Source organism: Coregonus clupeaformis, chromosome 31 (assembly GCF_020615455.1).
Source record: "Coregonus clupeaformis isolate EN_2021a chromosome 31, ASM2061545v1, whole genome shotgun sequence".
NCBI lineage: Eukaryota > Metazoa > Chordata > Actinopteri > Salmoniformes > Salmonidae > Coregonus > Coregonus clupeaformis.
Window position 1 is genome coordinate 35,772,214 of NC_059222.1, and position 16,626 is coordinate 35,788,839.

At 41.5% G+C, this 16,626-nt stretch overlaps 1 protein-coding gene across 2 annotated transcripts in view; it reads right to left on the reverse strand.

Annotated features, from left to right (window-relative positions):
• LOC121547092 (slit homolog 1 protein-like) overlaps positions 1-16,626 on the reverse strand; it is a 238,691-nt gene that overhangs the window by 37,148 nt on the left and 184,917 nt on the right. For both annotated transcript variants that reach the window (XM_045209881.1, XM_045209880.1), the window contains exon 25: positions 112-183. In XM_045209881.1, coding sequence (XP_045065816.1) covers positions 112-183 — 72 coding nt within the window. The remainder of the gene's footprint in view (positions 1-111; positions 184-16,626) is intronic.

A 16,626-nucleotide genomic window follows, 5' to 3' on the forward strand; every position in this document is an offset into this window, starting at 1 on the left:
TGGATTGGTATTACTGGTACCCATGTGTATCTGTTTGTGTTTATTGAGCATGCTCCTGTGTGTGTGTTTGTGTGTGTGTCCATGCGTGCGAGTGTGCGTGTGTGTACTCACAGGTGAGACAGAGAGGCCACATCACTGAAAATGCCGTCAGGAAGCTCGGAGATCTCGTTGCCATGGAGAGACCTTAGAGACGACAGACAGAGTGGGAGGTGAACACAGAAATACCTCAACTAGATCGGCTCACACCATTCTGTTCCAATGTCATAAATGTCGGATAAAATGTTTTATAAAGTCGAATGTTTCGATCTCACAGAAGAATATCCACTAGATCTATTCATACGTTTCTGTAGTCAAACAATGCCGGGTCCTGTTGGAGTTAGTTGCAGTGGCACTGAGGTCTACAGGGAAAGAGGAGTGCATGGAGAGAGCTCCCCTCTGAATCAGCTAGCTACAGTTGTCTCTCTAGTGACTGCTGCAGCTTTACTGTCTGTCTGTCTCTCTGCAGCAGGTCTGGGCAGGGGAAAGGTTGGCTCTATGGTTGCTATGTGGGGCTCAGGGCTGGCTGGCAGAGACAGACATAGGGCTGCAGTGGAATCCAGAGTGGCTGGTGTTGGGTTACTGAACTGAGCACTGAGCAGAGCACCTAGGCCATGATTACCAGACAGGGTGGCAGGGCTCTGTGAGCTAAAGGGGACAGTGAGTATAGAGGAGGGGGGTCTTTGAGTAAGGGAAGGGGGAGTTTGAGCTCTGCTGTCTGTGGTGGGGAATTGAGGGGGGGCGTGAGGGGGGGTCTGTCAGAGTCCCAGTGCCAGGGCTGCTTCCTTCCTCATCTTTCATCGAGGTGATTGGGTGACGAGCCACTGGGTTTACCGATACATACACACACACACACGCATGCCGGCACGCACAAACAAACACACACACATACACACACATAGTCACACACACACACACACACACACAGGGCTTAATGGCAGTAAACACAGGGCTTGAATGGCAGTAAAATAATATGGCTTTCCTAATCTGTCAGACCATTACCAACAGTCTCTGTGTCTTTGGCTAAACACCAGATACCTACTTCTAATACCATTGGACCCCTGGCCCTGCTTGGCTACTGGCCAAACTAATGAACACCCCTTAATGTATCCCTTCTAACCCTCATTCGCTATAGCCCCTACTGACACCCCTTAATGTATCCATTCTAACCCTCATACGTTATAGCCCCTACTGACTGAACACCCCTTACCAAGGCAGGGGGTTAGGGCTAAGGGTATAGGTAGGAGAATAATTTACAGTGGGCAGTTGGCCAGTAGCAATGTCTCAGAGAGAGAGATAGGAGAGAGGAGGGGAGGAGCCAGGGAGTCTCTGTGAGAGAAACATGATGGTTAGTAACACATTGCTCTCACAGCCTTCTCCTGTCTCTGACTCCCCTTTAACTCCCCTTTTGACTCCCCTTTAACTCCCCATTGACTCCCCTTTACCTCCCCTTTAACTCCCCTTTACCTCCCCTTTAACTCCCCTTTACCTCCCCTTTAACTCCCCTTTACCTCCCCTTTGACTCCCCTTTGACTCTCGCTCTCTCTCTTTCTAAACCCTTTGTTGATCAGGCCACAGTTTTGAAATCTCATAGCCATCACCCTTTCTTTCTTTCTTTCTTTCTTTCTTTCTTTCTTTCTTTCTTTCTTTCTTTCTTTCTTTCTTTCTTTCTTTCTTTCTTTCTTTCTTTCTTTCTTTCTTTCTTTCTTTCTTTCTTTCTTTCTTTCTTTCTTTCTTTCTTTCTTTCTTTCTTTCTTTTCACTTTCTCTTTCTCACCCCACACTTTTTTTTGCCACACCCTGGCGCTGTCTCGACACACTCCCTTCACACCTAATACCCAACACACACACACACACACACACACACACACACACACACACACACACACACACACACACACACACACACACACACACACACACACACACACACACACACACACACACACACACACACACACACACACACACACACACCTAATACCCAGAAGGCCAATTAGAGGCTTATTAATCCTCAACCAAAACCACAATAATCTTCATACACGCACACACACACACACACACACACACACACACACACACACACACACACACACACACACACACACACACACACACACACACACACACACACACACACACACACACACACACACACAAACACCACACCACATGAAACTTTTTGCACCTCAGTGTGCTTTCTGTGAAGGGGAGACTAAAACCAACTTTGAATTCTGAACCCCATTTAGAGTCTAACAGTTAAAACTTTGAAATGTCTCGCCTGAGACACTTTCTGTCTATGCCCCTCTATCCCTCCTCCCTTTAAAAAGAAGAAGAATGAGGTTACAGCTGACATTTTATAGGAGGGATTTGATTGATCAGACCAGCCGTAAAGACATCAAAGTTTTCTGTTTAATTTCTGACTCCTGTTCAACTGAGACAATAAGGTGGTCCTAGAGAGAGAGGAGGTGTGTGTGTGTGTGTTCATGTGTGTTTGAGGGGGTGTCTGCATACTAACATAGGGCATAAGTTACAAATGAAGCAGACTTATATGGCGCGTGAGTGAAATTTACCAGGATTCACGGGCATATAGCTTCATTAAGACCAAAGCCAGCAGCTGGGAGCAGAAATACAGTATGAACTAATGATCATTCAGCTGCACTGTGATTCTGCTGGTAAAAACAGGACCAAGGCTTTGTGTTTCGTAATGATCAATGAGGCTGAGTCTAATTCTGCAGTAAAAAGCAGCTTTGTGTAGTTCTTTGTTGTGAGCAGTGAAAGACTGCCTGGTAAAACACATGGAAGTCTGACAAGTCTGATGCTGAACTCGCATGATAAGTAACCTAGGCCGTCATTGTAAATAAGAATTTGTTCTTAACTGACTTGCCTAGTTAAATAAAGGTACAATTTGATAAGTAACCTTAGCTTGAAGACTTGAAGACTGCGTTAGCTCCCTGATAAATAACCTTGGCTTGAAGACTGCATTAGCTCCCTGATAAGTAACCTTGGCTTGAGACTTGAAGACTTGCGTTAGCTCCATGATAAGTAACCTTGGCTTGAGACTTGAAGACCTACGTTAGCTCCATGATAAGTAACCTTGGCTTGAAGACTGCATTAGCTCCCTGATAAGTAATCTTGGCTTGAGGCTTAAAGACTTGAAGACCTGCGTTAGCTCCATGATAAATAACCTTGGCTTGAAGACTGCATTAGCTCCCTGATAAGTAACCTTGGCTTGAGACTTGAAGACTTGCGTTAGCTCCATGATAAATAACCTTGGCTTGAGACTTGAAGACATGCGTTAGCTTCCTGATAAGTAACCTTGGCTTGAGACTTGAAGAATTGAAGACTGCGTTAGCTCCCTGATAAGTAACCTTGGCTTGAAGACTGCGTTAGCTCCCTGATAAGTAACCTTGGCTTGAAGACTGCATTAGCTCCCTGATAAGTAACCTTGGCTTGAAGACTTGCGTTAGCTCCCTGATAAGTAACCTTGGCTTGAGACTTGAAGACCTGCGTTAGCTCCATGATAAGTAACCTTGGCTTGAAGACTGCATTAGCTCCCTGGTAAGTAACCCTGGCTTGAGACTTGAAGACTTGCGTTAGCTCCCTGATAAGTAACCTTGGATTGAGACTTAAATACTTTTCTTTTTTAAATAGGGTGTATATCAGCTTTAATATTGCAGATAGATTGTAACTTACATCAATGTAATTGTCTGCATCACTTCCAATCCCCCATATGTTTTTTTCCCGCAAATATATATACAGTGGGGAGAACAAGTATTTGATACACTGCCGATTTTGCAGGTTTTCCTACATACAAAGCATATAGAGGTCTGTAATTTTTATCATAGGTACACTCCAACTGTGAGAGACGGAATCTAAAACAGAAATCCAGAAAATCACATTGTATGATTTTTAAGTAATTAATTTGCATTTTATTGCATGACATAAGTATTTGATCACCTACCAACCAGTAAGAATTCCGGCTCTCACAGACCTGTTTCTTCTTCTTTAAGAAGCCCTCCTGTTCTCCACTCATTACCTGTATTAACTGCACCTGTTTGAACTCGTTACCTGTATAAAAGACACCTGTCCACACACTCAATCAAACAGACTCCAACCTCTCCACAATGGCCAAGACCAGAGAGCTGTGTAAGGACATCAGGGATAAAATTGTAGACCTGCACAAGGCTGGGATGGGCTACAGGACCATAGGCAAGCAGCTTGGTGAGAAGGCAACAACTGTTGGCGCAATTATTAGAAAATGGAAGAAGTTCAAGATGACGGTCAATCACCCTCGGTCTGGGGCTCCATGCAAGATCTCACCTCGTGGGGCATCAATGATCATGAGGAAGGTGAGGGATCAGCCCAGAACTACACGGCAGGACCTGGTCAATGACCTGAAGAGAGCTGGGACCACAGTCTCAAAGAAAACCATTAGTAACACACTACGCCGTCATGGATTAAAAACCTGCAGCGCACGCAAGGTCCCCCTGCTCAAGCCAGCGCATGTCCAGGCCCGTCTGAAGGTTACCAATGGCCATCTGGATGATCCAGAGGAGGAATGGGAGAAGGTCATGTGGTCTGATGAGACAAAAATATAGTTTTTTGGTCTAAACTCCACTCGCCGTGTTTGGAGGAAGAAGAAGGATGAGTACAACCCCAAGAACACCATCCCAACCGTGAAGCATGGAGGTGGAAACATCATTCTTTGGGGATGCATTTTCTGCAAAGGGGACAGGACGACTGCACCGTATTGAGGGGAGGATGGATGGGTCGGTGGCTGGGTCTTCCAGCATGACAATGACCCGAAACACACAGCCAGGGCAACTAAGGAGTGGCTCCGTAAGAAGCATCTCAAGGTCCTGGAGTGGCCTAGCCAGTCTCCAGACCTGAACCCAATAGAAAATCTTTGGAGGGAGCTGAAAGTCCGTATTCCCCAGCGACAGCCCCGAAACCTGAAGGATCTGGAGAAGGTCTGTATGGAGCAGTGGGCCAAAATCCCTGCTGCAGTGTGTGCAAACCTGGTCAAGACCTACAGGAAACGTATGATCTCTGTAATTGCAAACAAAGGTTTCTGTACCAAATATTAAGTTCTGCTTTTCTGATGTATCAAATACTTATGTCATGCAATAAAATGCAAATTAATTACTTAGAAATCATACAATGTGATTTTCTGGATTTTTGTTTAAGATTGCGTCTCTCACAGTTGAAGTGTACCTATGATAAAACATTACAGACCTCTACATGCTTTGTAAGTAGGAAAACCTGCAAAATCGGCGGTGTATCAAATACTTGTTCTCCCCACTGTATATACATACACATACATACATACACATACATATACATACATATAAATACATATACATACATATATATATATCCTTAAAAAAATTATTTCCCTTTATTACTTTCCAACCCCACCACCCCTCCCCTAATTGGAGTAAACTAGTGAAAAACAACGCTTAGGCCTCTACTTCTAGCTTATACATACTATATACATTTTTGGACACAGTCAATTTACCAATAATTCTATTTTGTTTGTTTTTACTCCAGAACTTCCTCTACCCTCAAGCTCTCCGATAATTTTCATGATGTCCATCCGGTTTGCTTCTATACGCCATATCTTTCTAACTGTGCTCTTTCGCAAAAGCTCTCAACCTATAACATATATACTTATTATGGACACATTATGCTTACATTATTAGTTATCTTGTTGTTATTAGTTGTTGTTAGTTGTTATTAGTCCCATCCTTCAGCTCAATTCAACACCACCCATCTATCTCTTAACACCATCCATATTGGATTTCTATTTGCCATATATTTTCAACTGTACTGTGATGTTTTACAAAAGTTCTGAACCCTTCTATTCTCATTGTTTCTACAGATTGTAAATTGAAAATAAACATTTTTGCTAAAAGTATTATTATATTATTGATCGATTGACTATGACTTTTCAGATCACCCAGTAGTGCTGTCTGCAGGGTTAGCTCCAGGTAAATATTGCAATCCTTTACCTTATGATAGCCATATCATAAGATAACCTTATGATAGCACCTTATGATAGCCAGTGGGACAACCACTTTACAATATGTTTTTTTTTCTTCTCTCTTTGGGGTGGGGTAAGGGGGGTAGAAGGATTACTTTATCCTATCCCAGGTATTCCTTACAGAGGTGGGGTTTCAAGTGTCTCCGGAAGGTGGTGAGTGACTCCGCTGTCCTGGAGTGGAGTTAATTTTGTCTGGCTTGCCGTTCCAAATAAAATTGAATCTTTTTTTCTCGTATAATTAAAAAAACTGTTCGCTAGGCGTAGGCAAGACCATAAGCAAATAGGTAAATTGGGATAATACTAAAGAGTTAATCAGGGTGATTTTTCCACAAGATCTTATCTATTTTTGCTAACTTTCTATTAAAATGTATTGGAGTGAGATCATTTATTTCATTTGGGATATGTATTCCGACTATATCCACATCACCATCACACCATTTTATTGGTAAACTACATGGTAATGTATTATTTATTTATTTTTGTGATCCAATACGTAATATACTACATTTATGATAATTTGGTTGTAATCCAGAGAGGTTAGAAAATGTATCTAGATCCTCTATGAGGCTATGGAAGGATTCAAGTTGTGGATTTAAAAGAAAACATGAATCATCAGCGTACAATGACACCTTTGTTTTTAAGCCCATGATTTCTAATCCCTTGATATTATTGTTGGATCTGATTTGCCGATAGTGGACAACCTTGTTTTACTCCTCTTGACAGTTTAAAACTTTCTGAGAAATAGCCATTATGTACTATTTTACACCTAGGGTTACTATACATGATTTTAACCCATTTAATAAGAGATTATCCTAAATTGAAATGCTCCAGGCAGTTATATATAAACTCCAGTCATACTTTATCAAATGCCTTTTCAAAGTCTGCTATGAATAGCAGGCCTGGTTTCCCAGATTTTTCATAGTCTTCTATTGTTTCCAGTACTTGTCTTATATTATCTCCAATGTATCGTCCATGTAAAAAACCTGTCTGATTAGAATGAATAATGTCCGACAATACCTTTTTAATTCTATGCGCTATACATTTCGCTAGGACTTTTGCATCACAACACTGACGTGTAAGGGGCCTCCAATTTTTTTAATGGAATGGATCTTTATATTTCCCATTTGTATCCTGTTTCAGTAATAATGAAATCAGACCTTCTTCTTGAGTGTCTGATAATCTACCATTTACATAGGAGTGGTTAAAACATGCTAATAACGGTCCTCTGAGTATATCAAAAAAGGTTTGGTATACCTCGACTGGTCTGCCATTCAACCCTGGAGTTTTTCCGGACTTAAAGTCTTTAATTGCATCCAGAAGTTCCTTCTCTGTAATTTCACCTTCCCATTAGTCTTTCTGTATGGCTGTTAATTTTACATTATCAATAGAAAAAAATCCCTACAATTAGCTTCAGTTAGAGGAGATGTATGCGACTGAATCGAAAACATATGCTTAAAGTACTTTGCTTCCTCCTTCAAAATATAATTTGGTGAATCATGGGTGACTCCGTCATTTGTAACCAGTTTCAGTAAATTCTTTTAGGTAGCATTTCTATGTTGAAGATTAAAAAAGAATTTGGTGCATTTTTCCCCATATTTTTATAATATATTACACTTGATCTTTCTTGAATAAGTTTCTCCATTTCTATTTGTTTTTCCTCTAATTTATTCTGAGCCTCTATGTTACAGTTTTTATTGCTAACTATCTGTTCTGTTAGACCTTCTATTTCCTTTGTTAGTATGGACTCTTTTGACCTAAATTGCTTTTGTTTTCGAGATGAGTACTGAATTGCATGGCCTCTAAAGGCACATTTAAAAGTGTTCCATACAATAAGAGGATTTGCTGTACCTATGTTATGTCGGACAAATTCAGTTATAAATTCCTCTGTCCTAGTTAAAAACAAGTTATCATCCAATAGGCTTTGTTTAAATTTCCAATATCCTCGCCCACGTGGAAATTCAGTAAGAATAATGTATATGCCTATTATATGATGGTCCGACAGCATTAAACTTTTGGTTTCAACTAGAATGACATAAGAAAGAAGTCAAGACGACTAACTTGATTGAGTCTCGGCCATGTATATCTCACTAGGTCAGGATATTTAAGCCTCCATATATCCACTAGTTCTAATGTATCCATGACATTCATGATTTCCTTAAGAGCATTAGTATGATAGTTTGTAGTGGGATTTCCTTTACGGTCCATTGAGCTATTTAAAACATTATTATAATCTCCCACCATAATAATAGAACCTTGTATTGCTTGCAGGGTTGATAATTTATTATATATATTGTCAAAGAAGCGTGGATCATCATTATTTGATCCTTAAAGGTTAATGAGCCATATCTGTTTATGGTCCAATAACATATTTAAAATAATCCATCTGCTTTGAGGATCTGTTTGGATAATTTGCACATTCGGATCAAAATTACTGTTAATTAATATCATCACCCCTTTTGAGTTTCTTTACCCATGGGAGAAGTATAATCCCCTTGGATCCCTATGCCCCCGAGAGGCCAGGACCCATCCTTCGAAAACAGCACATAGTGCCACCCACAAAACAGAAGCAGGTCAACCGCCAAAAGCATTTCCAATGCGCTCACCTCAATTTTCTTATATATATATATATATATATATATATATATATATATATATATATATATATATATATATATATATACAGTGGGGAAAAAAAAGTATTTAGTCAGCCACCAATTGTGCAAGTTCTCCCACTTAAAAAGATGAGAGAGGCCTGTCATTTTCATCATAGGTACACGTCAACTATGACAGACAAATTGAGAAAAAAAAATCCTGAAAATCACATTGTAGCATTTTTAATGAATTTATTTGCAAATTATGGTGGAAAATAAGTATTTGGTCACCTACAAACAAGCAAGATTTCTGGCTCTCACAGACCTGTAACTTCTTCTTTAAGAGGCTCCTCTGTCCTCCACTCGTTACCTATATTAATGGCACCTGTTTGAACTTGTTATCAGTATAAAAGACACCTGTCCACAACCTCAAACAGTCACACTCCAAACTCCACTATGGCCAAGACCAAAGAGCTGTCAAAGGACACCAGAAACAAAATTGTAGACCTGCACCAGGCTGGGAAGACTGAATCTGCAATAGGTAAGCAGCTTGGTTTGAAGAAATCAACTGTGGGAGCAATTATTAGGAAATGGAAGACATACAAGACCACTGATAATCTCCCTCGATCTGGGGCTCCACGCAAGATCTCACCCCGTGGGGTCAAAATGATCACAAGAACGGTGAGCAAGAATCCCAGAACCACACGGGGGGACCTAGTGAATGACCTGCAGAGAGCTGGGACCAAAGCAACAACGCCTACCATCAGTAACACACTACGCCGCCAGGGACTCAAATGCCAGACGTGTCCCCCTGCTTAAGCCAGTACATGTCCAGGCCCGTCTGAAGTTTGCTAGAGTGCATTTGGATGATCCAGAAGAGGATTGGGAGAATGTCATATGGTCAGATGAAACCAAAATATAACTTTTTGGTAAAAACTCAACTCGTCGTGTTTGGAGGACAAAGAATGCTGAGTTGCATCCAAAGAACACCATACCTACTGTGAAGCACGGGGGTGGAAACATCATGCTTTGGGGCTGTTTTTCTGCAATGGGACCAGGACGACTGATCTGTGTAAAGGAAAGGATGAATGGGGCCATGTATCGTGAGATTTTGAGTGAAAACCTCCTTCCATCAGCAAGGGCATTGAAGATGAAACGTGGCTGGGTCTTTCAGCATGACAATGATCCCAAACACACCGCCCGGGCAACGAAGGAGTGGCTTCGTAAGAAGCATTTCAAGGTCCTGGAGTGGCCTAGCCAGTCTCCAGATCTCAACCCCATAGAAAATCTTTGGAGGGAGTTGAAAGTCTGTGTTGCCCAGCGACAGTCCCAAAACATCACTGCTCTAGAGGAGATCTGCATGGAGGAATGGGCCAAAATACCAGCAACAGTGTGTGAAAACCTTGTGAAGACTTACAGAAAACGTTTGACCTGTGTCATTGCCAACAAAGGGTATATAACAAACTATTGAGAAACTTTTGTTATTGACCAAATACTTATTTTCCACCATAATTTGCAAATAAATTCATAAAAAATCCTACAATATGATTTTCTGGATTTTTTTTCCTCATTTTGTCTGTCATAGTTGACGTGTACCTATGATGAAAATTACAGGCCTCTCTCATCTTTTTAAGTGGGAGAACTTGCACAATTGGTGGCTGACTAAATACTTTTTTCCCCACTGTATATATATATAGCTATTAAAAATATATATCTATTCAAATATCTTGCATATCTTAATTTCCATCATTATCAATTAATATGCGTAATAATGTTGGCAGTTCATGCGAAGGATTGTTACCTATAACCTGGATTGCCATTGCATTACATTACATTTTTGTCAAGCAATTGTTATTTTAACAAACAATTATTGTGGTTCATCCTATATTCTCCCTAACATCCTTACCCCCTTGCAACAGATGTCGGATACATACATACACACACACACTCTTACACACTCAACCCCTTTCCTTCAAAATCAACCATAAACTCAGATGCTCAACAGTTGTTTAATCCCAGAGCCCAACTCAAGAAAGGACCTGATTTACGAATGCATATACAGTTACAGCTGTTTGAGAAAGCATGCAAGATAGAGGAAAAATGTACAAAAATGTGAGATTTGATTAACCTATGTCATGTCCTAGGTGATGGAGATCAGATCCACTCTCTTCCCCTGAAACACAAACACTCTGGTCCCCCGTTGTAACCATTTCCCACTTCTTGCAGTCAGACCTTTGATTATTTTGTGCCACCAGGGCCACAATAATATGCCCCCTCACTGATTGTCCGAGTGTGACCCCCTCCCAATGGGTTACTGCAGCCAGTGTTGCCAGCATTGCCACTACCTGGGTGGGGGTACCCCACCGGAATCCCCTCCGGCTAGGTACAAGGTTGTCAAGGTTCTCATTAGCAGCTTTGAGAATTTCCTCTCCATTGAGACGTTGCACACAGCAGGCAGCTTTTTCAATTCCCCAAATTGATAGAGAGGAACAGTGACTCGAAAATCACAACATAGTAGATCAGAGGTGTTAGGGCTGTGTGTTAGTAGATAATAGGTGTTAGGACTGTGTGTTAGTAGATAAGAGGTGTTAGGGCTGTGTGTTAGTAGATAAGAGGTGTTAGGGATGTGTGTTAGTAGATAAGAGGTGTTAGGGCTGTGTGTTAGTAGATCAGAGGTGTTAGGGATGTGTGTTAGTAGATAAGAGGTGTTAGGACTGTGTGTTAGTAGATAAGAGGTGTTAGGGATGTGTGTTAGTTCAGTAAGAGGTGTTAGGACTGTGTGTTAGTAGATCAGAGGTGTTAGGGCTGTGTGTTAGTAGATAATAATAATAATAATAATATGCCATTTAGCAGACGCTTTTATCCAAAGCGACTTACAGTCATGCGTGCATACATTTTTGTGTATGGGTGGTCCCGGGGATCGAACCCACTACCTTGGCGTTACAAGCTCCGTGCTCTACCAGCTGAGCTACAGAGGACCACGTAGGGCTGTGTGTTAGTAGATCAGAGGTGTTAGGGCTGTGTGTTAGTAGATAAGATGTGTTAGGGATGTGTGTTAGTTCAGTAAGAGGTGTTAGGTCTGTGTGTTAGTAGATAAGAGGTGTTAGGTTTGTGTGTTAGTTGATCAGAGGTATTAGGGCTGTGTGTTAGTAGATCAGAGGTGTTAGGGATGTGTGTTAGTTCAGTAAGAGGTGTTAGGGCTGTGTGTTAGTAGATCAGAGGTGTTAGGGCTGTGTGTTAGTAGATAAGAGGTGTTAGGGATGTGTGTTGGTAGATAAGAGGTGTTAGGGCTGTGTGTTAGTAGATCAGAGGTGTTAGGACTGTGTGTTAGTTCAGTAAGAGGTGTTAGGGCTGTGTGTTAGTTCAGTAAGAGGTGTTAGGGCTGTGTGTTAGTAGATAAGAGGTGTTAGGACTGTGTGTTAGTAGATAAGAGGTGTTAGGGCTGTGTGTTAGTTCAGTAAGAGGTGTTAGGGCTGTGTGTTAGTAGATAAGAGGTGTTAGGACTGTGTGTTAGTAGATAAGAGGTGTTAGGGCTGTGTGTTAGTAGATAATAGGTGTTAGGACTATGTGTTAGTAGATAAGAGGTGTTAGGACTGTGTGTTAGTAGATAAGAGGTGTTAGGGCTGTGTGTTAGTTGATAAGAGGTGTTAGGACTGTGTGTTAGTAGATAAGAGGTGTTAGGGCTGTGTGTTAGTAGATAAGAGGTGTTAGGACTGTGTGTTAGTAGATAAGAGGTGTTAGGGCTGTGTGTTAGTTGATAAGAGGTGTTAGGACTGTGTGTTAGTAGATAAGAGGTGTTAGGGCTGTGTGTTAGTAGATAAGAGGTGTTAGGACTGTGTGTTAGTAGACAAGAGGTGTTAGGGCTGTGTGTTAGTTCAGTAAGAGGTGTTAGGGCTGTGTGTTAATAGATAAGAGGTGTTAGGGCTGTGTGTTAGTAGATAAGAGGTGTTAGGGCTGTGTGTTAGTAGATAAGAGGTGTTAGGGCTGTGTGTTAGTAGATAAGAGGTGTTAGGACTGTGTGTTAGTTCAGTAAGAGGTGTTAGGGCTGTGTGTTAGTTCAGTAAGAGGTGTTAGGGCTGTGTGTTAGTAGATAAGAGGTGTTAGGGCTGTGTGTTAGTAGATAAGAGGTGTTAAGGCTGTGTGTTAGTAGATAATAGGTGTTAGGGCTGTGTGTTAGTAGATAAGCGGTGTTAGGGCTGTGTGTTAGTAGATAAGAGGTGTTAGGGCTGTGTGTTAGTTGATAAGAGGTTTTTGGGCTGTGTGTTAGTTCAGTAAGAGGTGTTAGGGCTGTGTGTTAGTAGATCAGAGGTGTTAGGGATGTGTGTTAGTAGATAAGAGGTGTTAGGACTGTGTGTTAGTAGATAAGAGGTGTTAGGGATGTGTGTTAGTTCAGTAAGAGGTGTTAGGACTGTGTGTTAGTAGATCAGAGGTGTTAGGGCTGTGTGTTAGTAGATAATAATAATAATAATAATATGCCATTTAGCAGACGCTTTTATCCAAAGCGACTTACAGTCATGCGTGCATACATTTTTGTGTATGGGTGGTCCCGGGGATCGAACCCACTACCTTGGCGTTACAAGCTCCGTGCTCTACCAGCTGAGCTACAGAGGACCACGTAGGGCTGTGTGTTAGTAGATCAGAGGTGTTAGGGCTGTGTGTTAGTAGATAAGATGTGTTAGGGATGTGTGTTAGTTCAGTAAGAGGTGTTAGGTCTGTGTGTTAGTAGATAAGAGGTGTTAGGTTTGTGTGATTGTTGATCAGAGGTATTAGGGCTGTGTGTTAGTAGATCAGAGGTGTTAGGGATGTGTGTTAGTTCAGTAAGAGGTGTTAGGGCTGTGTGTTAGTAGATCAGAGGTGTTAGGGCTGTGTGTTAGTAGATAAGAGGTGTTAGGGATGTGTGTTGGTAGATAAGAGGTGTTAGGGCTGTGTGTTAGTAGATCAGAGGTGTTAGGACTGTGTGTTAGTTCAGTAAGAGGTGTTAGGGCTGTGTGTTAGTTCAGTAAGAGGTGTTAGGGCTGTGTGTTAGTAGATAAGAGGTGTTAGGACTGTGTGTTAGTAGATAAGAGGTGTTAGGGCTGTGTGTTAGTTCAGTAAGAGGTGTTAGGGCTGTGTGTTAGTAGATAAGAGGTGTTAGGACTGTGTGTTAGTAGATAAGAGGTGTTAGGGCTGTGTGTTAGTAGATAATAGGTGTTAGGACTATGTGTTAGTAGATAAGAGGTGTTAGGACTGTGTGTTAGTAGATAAGAGGTGTTAGGGCTGTGTGTTAGTTGATAAGAGGTGTTAGGACTGTGTGTTAGTAGATAAGAGGTGTTAGGGCTGTGTGTTAGTAGATAAGAGGTGTTAGGACTGTGTGTTAGTAGATAAGAGGTGTTAGGGCTGTGTGTTAGTTGATAAGAGGTGTTAGGACTGTGTGTTAGTAGATAAGAGGTGTTAGGGCTGTGTGTTAGTAGATAAGAGGTGTTAGGACTGTGTGTTAGTAGACAAGAGGTGTTAGGGCTGTGTGTTAGTTCAGTAAGAGGTGTTAGGGCTGTGTGTTAATAGATAAGAGGTGTTAGGGCTGTGTGTTAGTAGATAAGAGGTGTTAGGGCTGTGTGTTAGTAGATAAGAGGTGTTAGGGCTGTGTGTTAGTAGATAAGAGGTGTTAGGACTGTGTATTAGTTCAGTAAGAGGTGTTAGGGCTGTGTGTTAGTTCAGTAAGAGGTGTTAGGGCTGTGTGTTAGTAGATAAGAGGTGTTAGGGCTGTGTGTTAGTAGATAAGAGGTGTTAAGGCTGTGTGTTAGTAGATAATAGGTGTTAGGGCTGTGTGTTAGTAGATAAGCGGTGTTAGGGCTGTGTGTTAGTAGATAAGAGGTGTTAGGGCTGTGTGTTAGTTGATAAGAGGTGTTAGGACTGTGTGTTAGTAGATAAGAGGTGTTAGGGCTGTGTGTTAGTAGATAAGAGGTGTTAGGACTGTGTGTTAGTAGATAAGAGGTGTTAGGGCTGTGTGTTAGTTGATAAGAGGTGTTAGGACTGTGTGTTAGTAGATAAGAGGTGTTAGGGCTGTGTGTTAGTAGATAAGAGGTGTTAGGACTGTGTGTTAGTAGACAAGAGGTGTTAGGGCTGTGTGTTAGTTCAGTAAGAGGTGTTAGGGCTGTGTGTTAATAGATAAGAGGTGTTAGGGCTGTGTGTTAGTAGATAAGAGGTGTTAGAGCTGTGTGTTAGTAGATAAGAGGTGTTAGGGCTGTGTGTTAGTAGATAAGAGGTGTTAGGACTGTGTGTTAGTTCAGTAAGAGGTGTTAGGGCTGTGTGTTAGTTCAGTAAGAGGTGTTAGGGCTGTGTGTTAGTAGATAAGAGGTGTTAGGGCTGTGTGTTAGTAGATAAGAGGTGTTAAGGCTGTGTGTTAGTAGATAATAGGTGTTAGGGCTGTGTGTTAGTAGATAAGCGGTGTTAGGGCTGTGTGTTAGTAGATAAGAGGTGTTAGGGCTGTGTGTTAGTAGATAAGAGGTTTTTGGGCTGTGTGTTAGTTCAGTAAGAGGTGTTAGGGCTGTGTGTTAGTAGATAAGAGGTGTTAGGACTGTGTGTTAGTAGATAAGAGGTGTTAGGGCTGTGTGTTAGTAGATAATAGGTGTTAGGACTATGTGTTAGTAGATAAGAGGTGTTAGGACTGTGTGTTAGTAGATAAGAGGTGTTAGGGCTGTGTGTTAGTTGATAAGAGGTGTTAGGACTGTGTGTTAGTAGATAAGAGGTGTTAGGGCTGTGTGTTAGTAGATAAGAGGTGTTAGGACTGTGTGTTAGTAGATAAGAGGTGTTAGGGCTGTGTGTTAGTTGATAAGAGGTGTTAGGACTGTGTGTTAGTAGATAAGAGGTGTTAGGGCTGTGTGTTAGTAGATAAGAGGTGTTAGGACTGTGTGTTAGTAGACAAGAGGTGTTAGGGCTGTGTGTTAGTTCAGTAAGAGGTGTTAGGGCTGTGTGTTAATAGATAATAGGTGTTAGGGCTGTGTGTTAGTAGATAAGAGGTGTTAGGGCTGTGTGTTAGTAGATAAGAGGTGTTAGGGCTGTGTGTTAGTAGATAAGAGGTGTTAGGACTGTGTGTTAGTTCAGTAAGAGGTGTTAGGGCTGTGTGTTAGTTCAGTAAGAGGTGTTAGGGCTGTGTGTTAGTAGATAAGAGGTGTTAGGGCTGTGTGTTAGTAGATAAGAGGTGTTAAGGCTGTGTGTTAGTAGATAATAGGTGTTAGGGCTGTGTGTTAGTAGATAAGCGGTGTTAGGGCTGTGTGTTAGTAGATAAGAGGTTTTTGGGCTGTGTGTTAGTTCAGTAAGAGGTGTTAGGGCTGTGTGTTAGTAGATAAGAGGTGTTAGGGCTGTGTGTTAGTAGATCAGAGGTGTTAGGGCTGTGTGTTAGTAGATAAGAGGTGTTAGGACTGTGTGTTAGTAGATAAGAGGTGTTAGGGCTGTGTGTTAGTTCAGTAAGAGGTGTTAGGGCTGTGTGTTAGTAGATAAGAGGTGTTAGGGCTGTGTGTTAGTAGATAAGAGTTGTTAGGGCTGTGTGTTAGTAGATCAGAGGTGTTAGGGCTGGGCTGTTCTAGCTGTTTACTAAGTGTCTAGACCGGCTTCTCTAGTGTCACTCTATGATTGTCAACATGTACTCTCTAACCAGACATACTGGCCTACACACACACACACACACACACACACATTTTTTTTTTTTTGTGGTTCATCCTATATTCTCCCTAACATCCTTACCCCCTTGCAACAGATGTGGGATACATACATACACACACACACTCTTACACACTCAACCCCTTTCCTTCAAAATCAACCATAAACTCAGATGCTCAACAGTTGTTTAATCCCAGAGCCCAACTCAAGAAAGGACCTGATTTACGAATGCATATACAGTTACAGCTGTTTGAGAAAGCATGCAAGATAGAGGAAAAATTTACAAAAATGTGAGATTTGATTAACCTATGTCATGTCC